Source organism: Tursiops truncatus, chromosome 19, assembly GCF_011762595.2.
Source record: "Tursiops truncatus isolate mTurTru1 chromosome 19, mTurTru1.mat.Y, whole genome shotgun sequence".
Classification (NCBI taxonomy): Eukaryota; Metazoa; Chordata; class Mammalia; order Artiodactyla; family Delphinidae; genus Tursiops; species Tursiops truncatus.
The window spans coordinates 56356145-56371712 of NC_047052.1; the positions used below are offsets into that span (position 1 = coordinate 56356145).

At 50.0% G+C, this 15568-nt stretch overlaps 1 protein-coding gene across 1 annotated transcript; it reads right to left on the bottom strand.

Moving 5' to 3' along the window:
• Nucleotides 1–1630: 1630 nt before the first annotated feature.
• On the bottom strand, nt 1631–11921 carry LOC117309220 (uncharacterized). The gene is made up of 6 exons (XM_033845982.1): nt 11852–11921; nt 11118–11209; nt 8027–8132; nt 5587–5676; nt 3517–3608; nt 1631–1813 (listed from the first exon to the last, which is right to left on the bottom strand). The coding sequence occupies exons 1-6, from the start codon at nt 11919–11921 to the stop codon at nt 1631–1633; spliced, it is 633 nt and encodes a 210-aa protein (XP_033701873.1).
• Nucleotides 11922–15568: the final 3647 nt, after the last annotated feature.

A 15568-nucleotide genomic window follows, 5' to 3' on the forward strand; every position in this document is an offset into this window, starting at 1 on the left:
AGAGCCCAACCTCCTGCCTCGATGATTCACTGAGATTCCTCCATTTTTCCCTTTAAAACCTGTCAAGGCTGAGCAGAATCTTTGGAGTTGGTCCCTGGACATGAGTCCACCATCTCCCCAGATTGTCGGCTTTCCTGATTAAAGCACCTTTCCTTTCTATTGACACTTGCCTCTTGAGCTATTAGCTTATGAGCAGCAAGTGGCCAGTCCTGGGCTTGGTTACACCTCAGACATTAGATATGTTCAGGAGAAAATAATATGACCCAAGATTCTTTGATTCTCCGATACTTAGAAAAGCACTAAACACATTAACTGATATGTCCGTTCATCCCAACCAACAGTAGCCTTGTAATGAGGTGTGTACTTGACTGCATGGACCCCTTCTCTAAAATCACACAGAAACTGACCTCCTACCTACCTTTTGGAGCAGTTCCTCAGAGCTCTCTGACAGGCTGCTTCTTGGGCTATAGTCCTCAGTAAGTTCCCAAATAAACTGAAACTCACAGCTCTCACATTGTGCATTTTCACTTCAGTCGACAATTTCTGTGGATTCTGTTGTTGTTGCAGTTAAGTGGCATTACTGTGTCTAAACATAAGTGCTGCATGCATATTCCGAGTATTTACGCAATATCTGAAGAGGTAAGTGAATGGACGCTATGAATCTTGGAAGGTATGAATGTTGGAAGATGCTCTTCCACTCACAGTTGTGCGACCATCTGGGAAAGTCCCAGTGTCCACATGTGTGAGGTTATTACCATGATGGTTAAGGGCAGAGACTCTGGAGCCAGCCTGCCTGGGTGTGAATCTCGGCTTGGCTACTTATGATCTGTGTGACCTGAAGCAAGTGACATGAACTCTCTGTGCCTCTTTGTTCTCTTCTCTTGGAAAGATGGATAATAACAGAACCAGCCATATGGTTGTGAGAATTAAGTGGATCAAAATGTGTAAAGACATTAGCTCAGTGCCTACCACATGGTCAGTGCTCGAAGGTTCATCATTCTAAATATTTGTGTAAAAATGGAGGAGATCCTAGTCAATGGGAGAGAGAGACAGTATTGAAGAGTACATTTATTCACTCATGTATTCATCACAGCCTGGTGCCAGGGCTAAATTAACATAAGAGACCTGGTCAGCGGTGGACACAATATCCATTCTCCTTTGCTGTAATAATAGAAGCTAGTAGGTGACACAGGATTGCCCAGCTAAGGACTGCACTTCCCAGCATCTCTTGCAGTTAGATGTGGTCATGTGACTATGCTCTGGCCAATGAGGTTTGAGGAAAAGTGATCTGGGCATCTTGTAGGAGTTGTCCTCTGAAGGACTAAAGTGTGTCTTCCCCTTCCCTCATCCTCCTCCCCTTCCCCTAAGCCACAATGTGGATGGGATGTGGGGGTGAGCCCTCTCCAGCCACATGGCACAGAGTACCAAGGTCAAAGGAACTTGGCTGCCCAACTCTACGGGAATGCAATACGCCGGCTGGGGGAGTTTTACACACAGACCACAATCATGAGAGAGACATCAAGTTCGGTTTATTTAAGCAGCTGTATTTGGGGACTTTACATCACAGTAGCCCAGCATGCATGATTCCAGGGTGCCGAGTCAAGAGCAGGAAGCAGAGGGAGCTCAGGTATTAGGAAGCAGTGACAAAGCTGAGACAGCACAGGGGACATTCACACACCTTGATTTCACGAAACTCTAACACAGGCAGAGGAACGAAGGTGCAATTTGGGTCAGGTTTCAAAGGTTCAGGAGGAAATTGGGAATCAGAGTCAGAGTCATCCGGTTCCAAGTAATAGGTGAAGCAAACGCTTGGCTGGAAGGAAAGAGAACAGAGAAGAAAGAAGAGAACATTAGTGTCACACTAATGACATTTTGGGGTCAGATCATTCTTTGTAGTCAGGGGGGACATCCTGTACATTGCAAGATGTTAAGCATCATCTCTGGCCTCTACCACCAGGTGCCAGCAGCACCATCCCTTTAGCTGTGACAAAGAAAAATTTTCCAGACACTGAAGGTGTCCCCTGGGGGATAAACTGCCTTTGGTTGAGAATAGCTGCCTCATCCCATACTTCTGTTCTTGTGGTTGGGGAAAGGTAGGGAACTTCTACTGCCCACGGGCATGTGGCCCAGGCTGAGAGATTTAGGGTTCTCATCTCCTAAGCTGATGATTTGTTCATTGGTGAGCACAGGACCCGAAATGAACCAATCAGAATGCTCTCTCTTTCTAGATTACTTGGTTCATCTACAGTGTCGCCCCACTGATATCTCATTAGTTAGTTGCATGGGGAAAACAAAAATCAAAAGTATTCCGTGGAGAAAAGGGACAAGCATCTCAGCTGAGTGGAGCAAAATTCGTATCACCAACGATGGCAGACAGACCTAGGGTGCATCTAGATGTGATGTTCTGATAACAACAGGGCATCACTTAGGTGGTATTCCAGAGATCATAGCTTATCCTGAATGTCATTAGAGGGACAGCATAAAAAACAAACAAGCAAAGAAATGAAACAAAACAGAACCAAAAAAGCAATCAACATTGTATGAGGTGTGACTCTGATCTTCAGACTCATCAGTGTCATAAGAGGCAAAGAAAGACTGAGGGGATTTTCCAGCTTAAAGAGACTAAAGATACATTACTATGCAGGCTCTAATAGGAAAGGCGTTCTTGCGAGCATCCTGACCCTGTGCCTCCCCTGACCTCTCCCCGTGGCCCCACTGGTTCCCCATCAGGGCCTCTCCAAGCTCCGCTCCTGCCTGTTAAGAATCCCAGAGACTGAGCACATGCCTTATTGGCCAAGGTTGAGTCAACTGTGCCCTGCCGGGAACCAATCATGGGGAACCTTCGCATTGCCGGCTCTGATTGGTCAGGGGCATACCTGGAGCTGGTCTGAGGATGGGATCAGATCCATCCAAGGTGCATAGAGACAGGTGGTCCCCCAAGAAAAATCAAAGGTATTAGCAGAAGAAGGAGGAATGGTATCCAGGTGGACAAATTCATAGCAGCCTGCCTCAGCAGGGACCGTTCCCTAATTCATTCCTCCATTTAATCAGCCCACCTGTGTACAGTGCCTACCGCTGGTTACATCTGTTCTATGCACAGGGATATGTCATTGAACAACAGAGCAGGGTCCTGCCCGCCCCCCAACAGAACTACTCTAGTAGGGAAGACAGATGATGAACACACAGATAGAAGGTATTCTCTCAGGTAGCAATAATTACTCTGAAAAAAATTCAGCAAGGCAGGGAGTTAGATCCAGATGGGGAGGAAGTGTCCAAGGGAGGCTTCATGGAGGAGGTGACATTGGAGCAGAGGCAGGAATTAGGAAAGATAAGGAGGCAGGAAAGAAGGCAGCATCCTCAAGGAAAACCATCCCCCAGAGGATGGGGCCACATCCCTGGGGGCACAGGGGCACCCAGCCACCCAAGGGTCTCTGCCGGGCAGAGAGGCTGGCAGATGTGCCTGAGCTCTCAGAATCCAGGGGCTTCTGATTGAAGGGAGGAAACAGGCAGGCTTACCATGGGACAGATCGGCAGGACTCTGAATGACAGTCTTCCCTTCATTCCAGTGGACTTCTTTCGTGGTTCATCAGGGTTCTCAGAAAGCAGGGCTGAGAGAGGAGGAAAGACTCATGAGCCATTTTGCCCTCTGAGGCTTGAGAAACTCAATAATAATATCTTCATCGTAAAATCATTGACAAGAACTAACATGTGTTAAGTACTTGCTATGTGTCAGGACCTCTTTTAAGTATTTTACGCATCCTAGCTTAATTGATTGTTCATAATAACTCTGAGATGGCTACTATCATCCCACTTTAGAGATGAGGAAACCAAGGCACAGAGGTTAGGACACTTGCTGGAGGTTGCACAGCAGCGCCTGCAGACATGCATTCAATTGCATCCCGAAGGCCCACAGGGAACAGAGAGGGAATGTCAGTGAGTGAAGGGGCTGAGGTGAGACAACAGGGTCTCTGGAGATGGTAGCACCCTGGGGAGCCCGTGTCCAGGAGGAAGGGACAGCTGATATGCAGCTGCCTGTGGGGATGCCCCTCCAGAAAATTGTCTAGTTTCCCCACAGAAGACAGATGTCTTGATTTAGAGTGAAGTCTCCTGATATTTCAAAGCTACCAACAAATCCAGATATTTTCTTAGAAACTCCTACACTCCTGCTGGGAATGGAAATCCGCCTCTCTACCGAGGACCATTCAGTCAAACTCACCAAATTACAAATGCACATCCTCCTTTGATGCAGCCATTCCCCCTTTTAAACATATTGTCCAGGGTATATTCCCCTGTGCGCCATATGACCCAACTATAATCTTATCTCTACTTGCATTTATTGTCTTCCTCAAAGACTGGGAATAACCCGAATGGCCACCTGCAGGAACCAGGTTAAATAAACTACAGGACAGGACAGACAGACCATGGAATGCCAGACAGCTGGAACACAAACTTGTCATCTTGTGGGGAAGAGTCCCCAAGACGGACAGGGGACACAGAGCTTAAGGTCAAAGACCCCGAGGCCAAACGCTTCAAATCCCAGCATGAGCTAATCATTCATCCCTGTCACCCCTCAGATTTCCCATCTGCAAAGGGGGGCAATCACTGTCCTTACCTCACAGAGTTGTGAAGCATGAGTGATTGGGTGCTTGGAAAGCAGTGGGACTGGGACTGGAAGATACCAAGTGTCAGATCAGAATTAAATGAAAGAAGACAAAAGAGGAACCGGCAGTGGCATATAGAGTACACACAGTGCATCAGACATAAATACATAGTAACAGATACACATCCTTGTCTGTATGAGTGAGCATAGAACATTCTGGAAGATTGGACAAGAAGCTGGAAAGTAGCTACCTCTGGTAAGGGAGTAGGTAGCTAAAAAAGTGGCCTGTATCTTGTTTTGTATGATGGTTACACACAGCTATAGATGTGATGAAACACAAGTAAAAACACACATGGATTGTGTGAATATCCATGGGCTAGTTTTGATGTTGTAGTATCATCATATAAAATAAAGATACTGGGGGAAATGGGATGAAGTGTCCATGGAACTTCTATGTACTACTATGGCAACTTCTTGTGAATATAAAATTATTGCAAAGTAAGATGTTTCAGAAAGGAAGCATCCCAACAGACCCAGAATCCCTCACTCATGAGACCAAGCCACCAGCAGGGTCCACAACCTACCCCACTCTTGCCCATCCCCTCAGCTAAATCCTTGCGTTAGGCCTCCATCATATCCCAAACAAATGACCTCGTAGCCCCTAGACCTGGCAACTGGATGCAGGGCCAGTCCAGGCAGGTGACCAGATCACAGAAAGGAGCCCAGATTGATTCCAGCTCTCAGGAGACCCAAGAGACACCCCTGCAGGCTCTGAACAGGGGAGAGACAAGACCCACTGACATGAGGGGATGTCGGGGAGGTTCCATCCTGGGTGCCCCTCAGGGCCCTCCCTTCCCAGGAAGAGCCAGTGGGAGATATTTGGGGTTGGGATCAGTCTTCAGGGTCAACACTTCCTCATCAGGTCTCCCCGGGGGGCCCTCCCCACTCCCACCTGTCCACAGTTTTCCACCCCATGTGTGTCTCACCTCCTTTCTCCGGCGGCTTGGTCTGCACCTCCTCCGTTTCCTGGCCCTCGATGGTGCTGAGAGGTAGCATCGTGACACCACAGGTGCTCCCTATGGACAGGAGACCAGAGCAGTCAGTGCCTGGGCTGGGGACCCAGATGGCCCGGGTGTGAACCCCAGCACTGCTCTCAGGTGTCGGATGGACTCAGACAGCTCTATCTCCTCCCCAAGTCTCCAGGTCCCCAACATCCAAGGGGAAGTGTTGGCAATGCCTGCCTCTAGTGTTCTTCCAAGGCCCAGTACATGATCTGGGGAGAGCATATGGCATGACACCTGGCAAGGGCAAGGGCAGGGATCATGGGTCTGGTGTTTATGCCCCTTTAAGAAAAAGAAGAAATATCTTGACACAAAAAGCTGGGACCCTGAAGGTGAATAACAGTTAACTGGATATCAAAAGGGCCTGTGGTGTCTGGCAGGTGGCAGGCGCTAAATAAGTGCGCTCACGGTTCGCATTCCCAGTGCTGTATTTCAGGGCTGTCCTAAAGCTACATTGCAGCTTGACCAAATGGTTCAGACCAGGACCTCGCTTCCCTGGCCTTGGGACCCCTTCTGGTACAGGATGCTTAAGTGATTGCCTCTCAGGACGGCTGTGAAGATGAGGGGACCGGTCCACAGACACCTCACCACAGCCCTTTGGGAGGGGCCAGCACTGCAGCAAGGGTGCCTAGCAGCAGGCTCAGCTGTGGGGTCCTGGGACCCCGCCTCCACCCCAGCTTTACCCTGGGCAGGGCTTGGACCAGTGTGTCTGGAAGGGGTGGGCTGGGGGTGTTCCAGGCTGCCAGTCACTTGTCAAGAGATCTCAAGGATTAAGTTTGCCAGATAGAACAAAAAGACATTACAACAAATACACAGCAAACTGAGATTTGAATTTTAGATACACAAATCATTTTTTAGTATAGCATATCCGAACACTGCCTGGGGCATGTCTACATAAAAAGTCATTTTTTATTTAGTTTTCTAAATTATGTTTAAGTATAGGCAAGTCCCATGAAATATTTGGAACATACGTATACTAAAAGGTAATTCATTATTTGTCTTAAATTCAGATTGAAGTATGCATCCTGTATTTTACCTGGCAAGCCCCGATTCAGGGGTTTTTTACCTCTTGTGCTGTCAGCTTTCCCGTCCATGAAAATGAGGAAAATAAATGATTAAACATGAGGATTAAATATGATTAAATACACACTCAGAACACACTATCTGGTAACTTAGCGTCAAACCTCTTCTTTGAAGCCTTTTTAAGATGCTTAAGAGCCATCACAGACTGTCACACATAATCGTGCAAATTTAAGGTGCATCATAGAGTGGGACCAGCCGGCCAGGTACACACACACAGAAATGCACATTTTCAGATGAACACTGAGGAAACCAGGGCATAACGACACACCGACATCTGCAGACACACTCCAGGGAAATCTGAGACCCCCACTACTCAAGCAGGCAGACCTGCTTGTCAGTACTGAACTCCCCATTCACAGGCAATCCTGCACACGCGCGCGCACACACACACACACACACACACTCGGGACACACAAAACTGCAGATGCACCAGTTGAAATTACACATCACCCTCCCACACAATTTCTCTCTGGCTGACACCCAGGGCCCATCTCCCGAGGCTGCCCCTCAAAGATGCGCGCCCCAAACAGGCTCCCTGCCCCCACCCGCAGCACGCAGGCGCACAGAGGCGCTGGAGGCTCAAAAGCTGTTTTCCAAGCGCGCTTCTCTGCAAACCTTGTTATTCGTTCTTAGTGAACCAGCAAACCTTTCCGGAGGGACTCCCCGCTCCTCCTCTAAAACTGCTCTATGGGCTCCCCCCAAAGTCATGTTCCTATATTTTTATTCGGCCAGTGAGATAACCGAACCCCTGACACCTAACTGGCTTCTCAGGTGTGCAGACCAACCCCCATACCTCCCGCCTCCTCCATCCAATTACAGAGTCCCCCGTCTGCCCGTCCTACCCCCTAAAACCTCAGGACCAGGACCCGGGCTCCTCCTCCACCTGTCCTGGACGGAGTCCCCGCCACCGTTACTACTGACACCCCAGCCTCCTCTGTCCCCTCCACTCTTCCCTCCTCCCAGTGGCCACAGAAATCCTCGGACCTGGAGTCGCCCCGTGGCTCACAAGGATCTGAGCATCCCGACCGCCCTCAAGGGAGACGCGGGTTCCTCAAGGGGCCCCACCGCGGGCACCATCGGGTCTCAGGGGCTCCTAGGCAGCAGCTCCTGAGCCCTATTGCCCCGAACGCACCGGCGCATCCTGGCCAGGCGGCCCCGCCCTCCCCGCAGGGACCCCGCAGCGCCATCCGGCCGCCCCCTCTCCCCTCCCCCCGACCCCGGCCCGCGCTGCGCCCCCGTCCGGATGGCGCAGACCCTTTAGAGCTGCGGCCTCGGGACTGACCTCCGGACCCAGCTTCTGTCTGGGCCGCTGGGCAGGAGCGGGCGGGCTTGCTCAGCGCTTGTCCTTGGCGCCCGGGTAGCGCTGGCTCCGAAGATGTCCAGGGAATCTGTGGACAAACTCGCAGGAATGAACAGAGCTGAGTGGCTCAGCGTCACGCAAAGCACTCCCCCATCCCGGGCCCCAAACAGAAGTCAGGTGGTTAAAACAGTCTCTGACACCGGCACAGGTGTCTGAGTGTTGGCTGCAATTTTATTTTTAGGGAGGAGGGTCGGGGGCCTCGTTCGTTAGAGGAACCAGTTAAGGAGGTCGCCATGGGCAGGTTTTAACAGAATGAGAATCAGTTATGCAGGTAATAAGGGTAAGTACTGTTTCTAAACTTCTTATTTGAATATGAGGAGATATATGCCGCACACACCTAGAAAGACATGTATGTAGCGTGTACACTGGACCCAAACACAAAATATCTTTTATATACTGTGTCACACTCACAGTAGTTCAAGAGTTTCCCTCCTTTTTCTAAACATTCTCACACTTTCACCCGTATTGACTTCAGTCTGGCATCTATGCAAAGCAAGACCAGCCACCTTTGTTGTCAAGGATGTCATGGCGAATCGTTTAGCCTTTGTGCACCACCAGGTCTGTGTCACAGCTACTGGACTTTGCAGGAAAGCAGCCCAGACCCTACCTAAGGATGGACGTGGCTGTGCTAATGAGCCCTTATTTACACTACAGGCTGTGGCTGGATGGCCAGAGTCTGCCCACTCCTGACCCAGAGAATTTTCTGTGCCAGCTCCTGCAGTAGATGAAGCCAAGCTGCTCTCTGGTAAAAGGGCAGTTTGGGCAGAAACGTGAACAGATACACTTTGTTGTTTTTCTTTTAAAAAAGAAATACTTTATGAAGATATGGATCCTGAGAATGAAAAGAGTGTAATATAAAAACAGCCACTGAGTCTTGATGATGTACAAAATTTGAAATAACAACCTTAAAAAAGCTCTCATGAGCCTTGGGTTTCTCTCCTATACATTGGGGGATCATATTAGTTCCTATTTCTTGGACTCTGGTGAAGGTTACACGAGATCATTAAAGTGTTGAGCTCCCTATCTGACAGGTGGAAAGTGCCCAGGAAATGTTAGCATTTATCTAACATTATCAGTAACCGACTGGTTAATCTGCCCCAGGCAGAGGGGTTGTCCTGCGGGCAGGGCACTGGCCACCCTGAGACTCAAACTGCCCAGAGGACCATGCAAGGAGCCAGGAGTCTCCAAGAGCCATTGATAAGATGCTCTGTCTGAAGTGCTTCTTCAGTGTCTCACAGCACCAAGCCCACAACCTCACTTTCTGGGGGCTATGCTCTGTGATAATTCTGATAACCTAAGAGATCTAACCCAGTCCTGAGACAGACCCTTCTGTGACCATAGAAATATTCTGTATCTGCACTGTCCAGTGCGGTAGGCACTGGCCACATCTGGCCACTTAAACCTGCCCTGAGCAGCTGAGAAACCGTGTTTTGAATTTTTTTTTAAGATTGATTCATTTACATTGAAGTAGTCTCATGCAGTTAGTTGGTGATTACTGTGTTGCAGAGCAAGAAAATTATACCTGAATTCCTTCTCACATGCAAGACCTCATGTGCATCTAGATGTGATGTCCTGAGAAGGACAGGGCATCACTTAGGTGGTATCTCATTAGGGGGAATGGGTCAAAACAACAACAAAAACAACAAAATAAAAAGCCATCAATATGGGGCAGGGTGTGACTCTGGTCTTCAAAATCGTCAGTGTTGTAAGAGGCAAAGAAGGGCTGAGGGGATTTTCCAGCTTAAAGAGACTAAAGATACATTACTAAAAAGCCTAGACGAGACCTTGTGTAAGAGGAAAAAGAACGTCAAAAAAACATTAGGTATTAAACTAACAAACCAGGAATATGGACATTAGATTAGATGAAAGTGCATGTAAGAGTTAAAAGCCCAAATGTTACAACAGTCTCACACTTACCAAAGAAAATATTCTATTTCTAAGGCCATACACACTGAGGAATACATATGTATATTATATATAATGTATATGTATATGATATATATGTGAGAAAACATGCAAATAGAAAACGTGTTAACAATTGGTGAATCTGGATGATCTTTGTACTGCTTTGCAAAATCTGTGACTCTTACATTTTTTTTCTAAAAAGATTTCTAGAGAGTCCTCCCTGGGACTGCTGCAGGCACTAACAGGAGAGGTGTTCTTGCGAGCATCCTCACCCTGTGCCTCCCCTGACCTCTCCCCGGGGCCCCCATGGTTCCCCATCAGGGCCGCTCCAAAAACTCCCCTCCCACCTGTTAAGAATTCCAGAGACAGAGCAGATGCCTCATTGGCTAAGGTTGAGTCACTTGCTCAGCCTGGAACCAATCATAGGGAACCTTGGCATTGCTGGCTCTGACTGCTCAGGGGCATACCTGGAGCTGGTCTGAGGATGAGATCAGATCCATCCGAAGGGCATGGAGACAGGTGGTTCCCCAAGAAAAATCAAGGGTGTTAGTAGCAGAAGGAGGAATGGTGTCCAGGTGGACAAAGCCACAGCTGCCTACGCAGGAGGGACCGTTCCCTAATTCATTCCTCCATTTAATCAGCTCAAGTGTATACAGTGCTTACCACTGGTTACATCTGTTCTACACACAGGGGTATGTCATTGAGGAACAGAGGAGGTTCCTGCCCCCAAGCACTACTCTAGTAGGGAAAACAGATGATGAACACACAGATACAAGGTATGCTCTCAAGTAGCAATAATTACTCTGAAAAAACTTCAGCAAGGCAAGGGGGTTGGAGAGAAATGGAGAAAAAGTGAGCAAGGGAGGCTTCATGGAGGAGGTGACATTGGAGCAGAGGCAGGAATTAGCAAAGAAAAGAAGGCAGGAAAGAGGGCAGCATCTTCAAGGAAAACTATCCCCCACAAGATGGGGCCACATCCGGAATGAGAGATGGACAGAGGGGCACCCAGCCACCCAAGGGTCTCTGCTGGGCAGAGATGGTGGTGGATGTACCTGACTTCTCAGAACCCAGGGGCCTCTGGCCAAAGGGAGGAAACAAGCGGACTTACCACAGGACAGAACGGCAGGACTCTGAATAACATCGTTCCCTTCATTCTGATGGGCTTCTTTGGTGGATCATCAGTGTTCTCAGAAAGCAGGACTGAGGGAGGAGGAAAGAGGCATGAGGCCATCTTGCCCTCTGAGGCTTGAGAAACTCAATAATAATAAAATCTTCATCGTGAAACCACTGACAAGAGCTAATATATGTGGAGTACTTGCTTTGTGCCAGGCATGTATTTAAGTATTTTACATGTATTATCTTTTTTGGTTCTTCATAATAACTCTCTGAAATGGCTACTCTCATCATCCCACTTTAGAGATGAGGAAACCAAGGCACAGAGAGGTTAGAACACTCGCTGGAGGTTGCACAGCAGCACCTGCAGACATGCCTTAAATTGCATCCTGAAGACCCACAGGGAACAGACTGGGAATGTCAGTGAGTGAAGGGGCTGGGGTAAGACAACAGGGGTGTCCAGGCCACAGAAAGGAGCCCAGATTCATTCAGCTCTCAAGAGATCACTGAAGGGTCTGAGCAGGGCAGTGACAGGACCTACTGACATGAGGTGATGTCTGGTCGTTCCATCCTGGGAGCCCCTCAGGACACTCCTTTCCCAGGAAGAGCCAGTGAGAGATATTTGGGGTTGGGATCAGTCTTCAGGGTCAACACTTCCTCATCAGGTCTCCCCGGGGGGCCCTCCCCACTCCCACTTGCCCACAGGTTTCCACCCCATGTGTGTCTCACCTCCTTTCTCCGGCGGCTTGGTCTGCACCGCCTCCGTCTCCTGGCCCTCGATGGTGCTGAGAGGTAGCATCGTGACACCACAGGTGCTCCCTATAGACAGGAGACCAGAGCAGTCAGTGCCTGGGCTGGGGACCCAGATGGCCTGGGTGTGAACCCCAGCACTGCTCTCAGGTGTTGGATGGACTCAGGCAGCTCCATCCCCTCCCCAAGTCTCCAGGTCCCCAACATCCAAGGGGAAGTGTTGGCAACGCCTCCCTCCTAGAGTGGCTTCCAAGGCCCAGTGTGTGATGTGGGGAGAGCGATGGCCATGGCGCCTGGCAAGGGCAAGGGCAGGGATCATGGGTGTGGGGTTCTGACCATTTAAACAATGAAGAAATATTACCTTTTTAAAAAAACTTTTTATTTTATATTGGAGTATAGCCGATTAACAATGTGATAGTTTCAGGTGCACAGCAAAGCGACTCAGCCCTACATATACATGTATCCATTCTCCCCCAGACTCCCCTCCCATCCAGGCTGCCACACAACATTGAGCAGAGTTCCCTGTGCCGTACAGTAGGTCTTTGTTGGTTATCCATTTTAAATACGGCAGTGTGTACATGTCAATTCCAAACTCACCAACTATCCCTTCCCCCCTGGTAACCGTTAGTTCGTTCTCTAAGTCTGTGAGTCTGCCTCTGTTTTGTAAATAAGTAAAAATGAAAAAATATTATGCCACAGAAAGCTGGGACCCTGAAGGGGAATGTCAGTTAACTGAGTATCAAAAGGGCCTCTGGTGTCTGGCATACAGCAGACACTCAACAGGTGCACCTCATGGCCATCATTCCTAGTGCGATGTTTCACCCCCGTCCTAAGGCTACAAGGCAGCTTGACCAAATGGTTCAGACCAGGACCTCGCTTCCCTGGACTCAGGGGCCCCATTCTGGTACAGGAGGCTTAAGTCTTAAGTCTTAAGACTGCCTCTCAGGACTGCTGTGAAGACGAGGGGGCCGGTCCACAGACGCCTCACCACAGCCCCTGGGGAGAGGCCAGCACTGCTGCAACACTGCCTAGCAGCAGGCTCAGCTGTGGCGTCCTGGGACCCCGCCTCCACCCCAGCTTTACCCTGGGCAGGACTTGGGCCAGTGTGTCTGGAGGGTGCACTGGGGGGTTCCAGCCTGCCGGTCACTAGTCGAGAGATCGCAAGGGTCAAGCTCGCCAGATTTTAACAACAACAAGATCACAAGAAATACACAGCACACTGAGATTTGAATTTGAGATACACAAATCATTTTTTACCATAAGGATGTTAAAGCACTGCATGGGTCATGTCTGCACAAAAACCATTTTTTATTTATTTTGCTAAATTATGTTTAAGTGTAGGTAAGTCCCATGAAATATTCAGGACATACTTATACTAAAAGGTAATTCGTTATTTATCTGAAATTCGAATTTAAGCAGGTGTCCTGTATTTTACCTGCCATCCCTGATTCAGGGGTTATTTAACCTCTTGCGCTGTCATGAAAATGAGGACTATAAATATTAAGCCTGAGGATTAAATACGATTAAAAACACACACACACACACACACACACACACACACACACACTCACACTCAGGACACACTGTCTGGTAACTTAGAGTCAAACCTCTCCCTCTAAGCCTCTTTAAAGAACAAGACCCATCACAGACCCTCACACATAATCGTGCAAATACAAGGTGCGTCAAAGGGCGGGAACACCCGGCCAGATAGACACACACACAATTGTTAGAGACACACATTTTCAGGTGAGCACTGGGGAAACCAGGGCATGACGACACAAGCACACCTGCAGACACACTCCAGGGAGACTCAGAGACCCCCGCCACTCAGGAGGGCACGCGTGCTTGTCAGTACTGAACACCCTCCTCACAGGCAGTCCTGGACATGCACACACACACACACACACACACACACACACACACTCGGGGCACACACAACTGCAGGCGCAGAAGATGAAATTACACATCACCCTCTCCAACACAAGTTCCCTCTGGCTGACACCCAGGGCCCATCCCCAGTTTCACCCAGGGCCCATGCCCCCGAGGCTGCCCCTCAAAGATGCGTGCCCCAAACAGGCTCCCTGCCCCCACCCGCAGCACGCAGGCGCACAGAGGCGCTGGCGGCTCAAAAGCTGTTTTCCAAAGGCCCTTCTCATCTGCAAACCTCTTGTGCGTTTCAGCGAACCCCCAAACACAACCGGAGGGGCTCCCCGCTCCTCATCCCACAAACTACCCTCTGGACTCCCTGCAGTACCATTTTCCGATTTTCTACTTGGCCAGTACGTTACCTGACCCCCGATACCCGACCGGCTTCTCTGGTGTGCAGAGCAAACCTGTTCCTCCCGCCTCCTCCATCCAACTACAGAGTCCCCCGTCTGCCCGTCCTGCCCCCTAAAACCTCAGCACCAGGACCCGGGCTCCTCCTCCACCTGTCCTGGACGGAGTCCCCGCCACCCCTACTACTGACACCCCAGCCTCCTCTGTCCCCTCCAGTCTCCTCTCTAGCTAGTGGCCAGAGAAATCCTCGGACCTGGAGTCGCCCCGCGGCTCACGGGGACCTGAGCATCCCGACCGCCCTCAGGGGAGACGCGGGTTCCTCAAGGGGCCCCACCGCGGGCACCATCGGGTCTCAGGGGCTCCTAGGCAGCAGCTCCTGCACCCCACTCCCCAGAATTCACCCGCGCATCCTGCCTGGGAGCGCCGCCCTCCCCGCGGAGACCCCGCGGCGCCATCCCGCCGACCCCCGCCCCGCGCTGCGCCCCCGCCGCATGGCGCAGACCCTTCAGAGCTGCAGCCGCGGGACTGACCTGCGGACCCGGCTTCTGGCTGGGCCGCTGGGCAGGAGCGGGCAGGCTTGCTCAGTGCTTGTCCTTGGCGCCCGCGCAGAGCTGGCTCCGGAGATGCCCGGAGACGCGGTGGACAAACTCGCGCGAATGAACAGGGCTGAGCTGCTCAGCGACACGCACACCCCCCAACCCCCGCCCGCAAACACAAGTCAGGTGGTTAAAACTGTCTCTGACACCAGCACAGGCGTCAGCGTGTTTGCTGCGATTCCGTTAATAGAGGGGAGGGTCGGGGGCCTCTTCGTCCTCGTTCGTTAGGGAAAGCAATTTAGAAGGTCGCCCTGGGCAGGGTTTTTAGTGGTTGAGAATTACTTGTGCAGGAAATAAGAGTACGTAGTATTTCTAAACTTGTTCTTCGAATATGAACAAACACACGCCACACACGGAGGAACACATGTATGCAGCCTGTGCCCTGGACTCAAACACAAAATATCTTTTACACTGTGCATCACAGTCCCAATAGTTCACGATTTTCCCTCCTTTTTCTAACCATTCTCACACCTCCACCCGTATTGATTTCAGTTTGGCATCTATACGAAGCAAGGTCAGTCACCTGTCTTGTCAAGGATGTCATGGCAAATACTTTAGAATTCTGGGCCATCGGCTCTGTGTAGCAGCTACTCCACTTTGCATGAAAGCAGCCCAGACGTTAGGTGAGGAATGGGTGTACTTGTGGCAAGAGCCCTTATTTACACAACAGGCTGTGGGCTGGATGACCAGAGTCTGCCCATCCCTGACCTGGAGAATTTTCTGTACCAGACCCTGCAGTAGATAAAGCCAAGCTGCTCTCTGGCAAAAGGGCAGTTTGAGCAGAAAACTGAACGGGCATGTCTTTAAAAAAAAGAAATATTTT

Coding starts and splice junctions, on each gene's coding strand:
- LOC117309220 (XM_033845982.1), bottom strand. CDS start 11,921: ATGCTACCTCTCAGCACCATCGAGGGCCAGGAGACGGAGGCGGTGCAG. Junction 11,210..11,851: donor CAAGCCGCCGGAGAAAGGAG/GTGAGACACACA, acceptor CTCCTCCCTCAG/TCCTGCTTTCTGAGAACACT. Junction 5,677..8,026: donor GACAGAAGCTGGGTCCGGAG/GTCAGTCCCGAG, acceptor TCCTGTCCATAG/GGAGCACCTGTGGTGTCACG.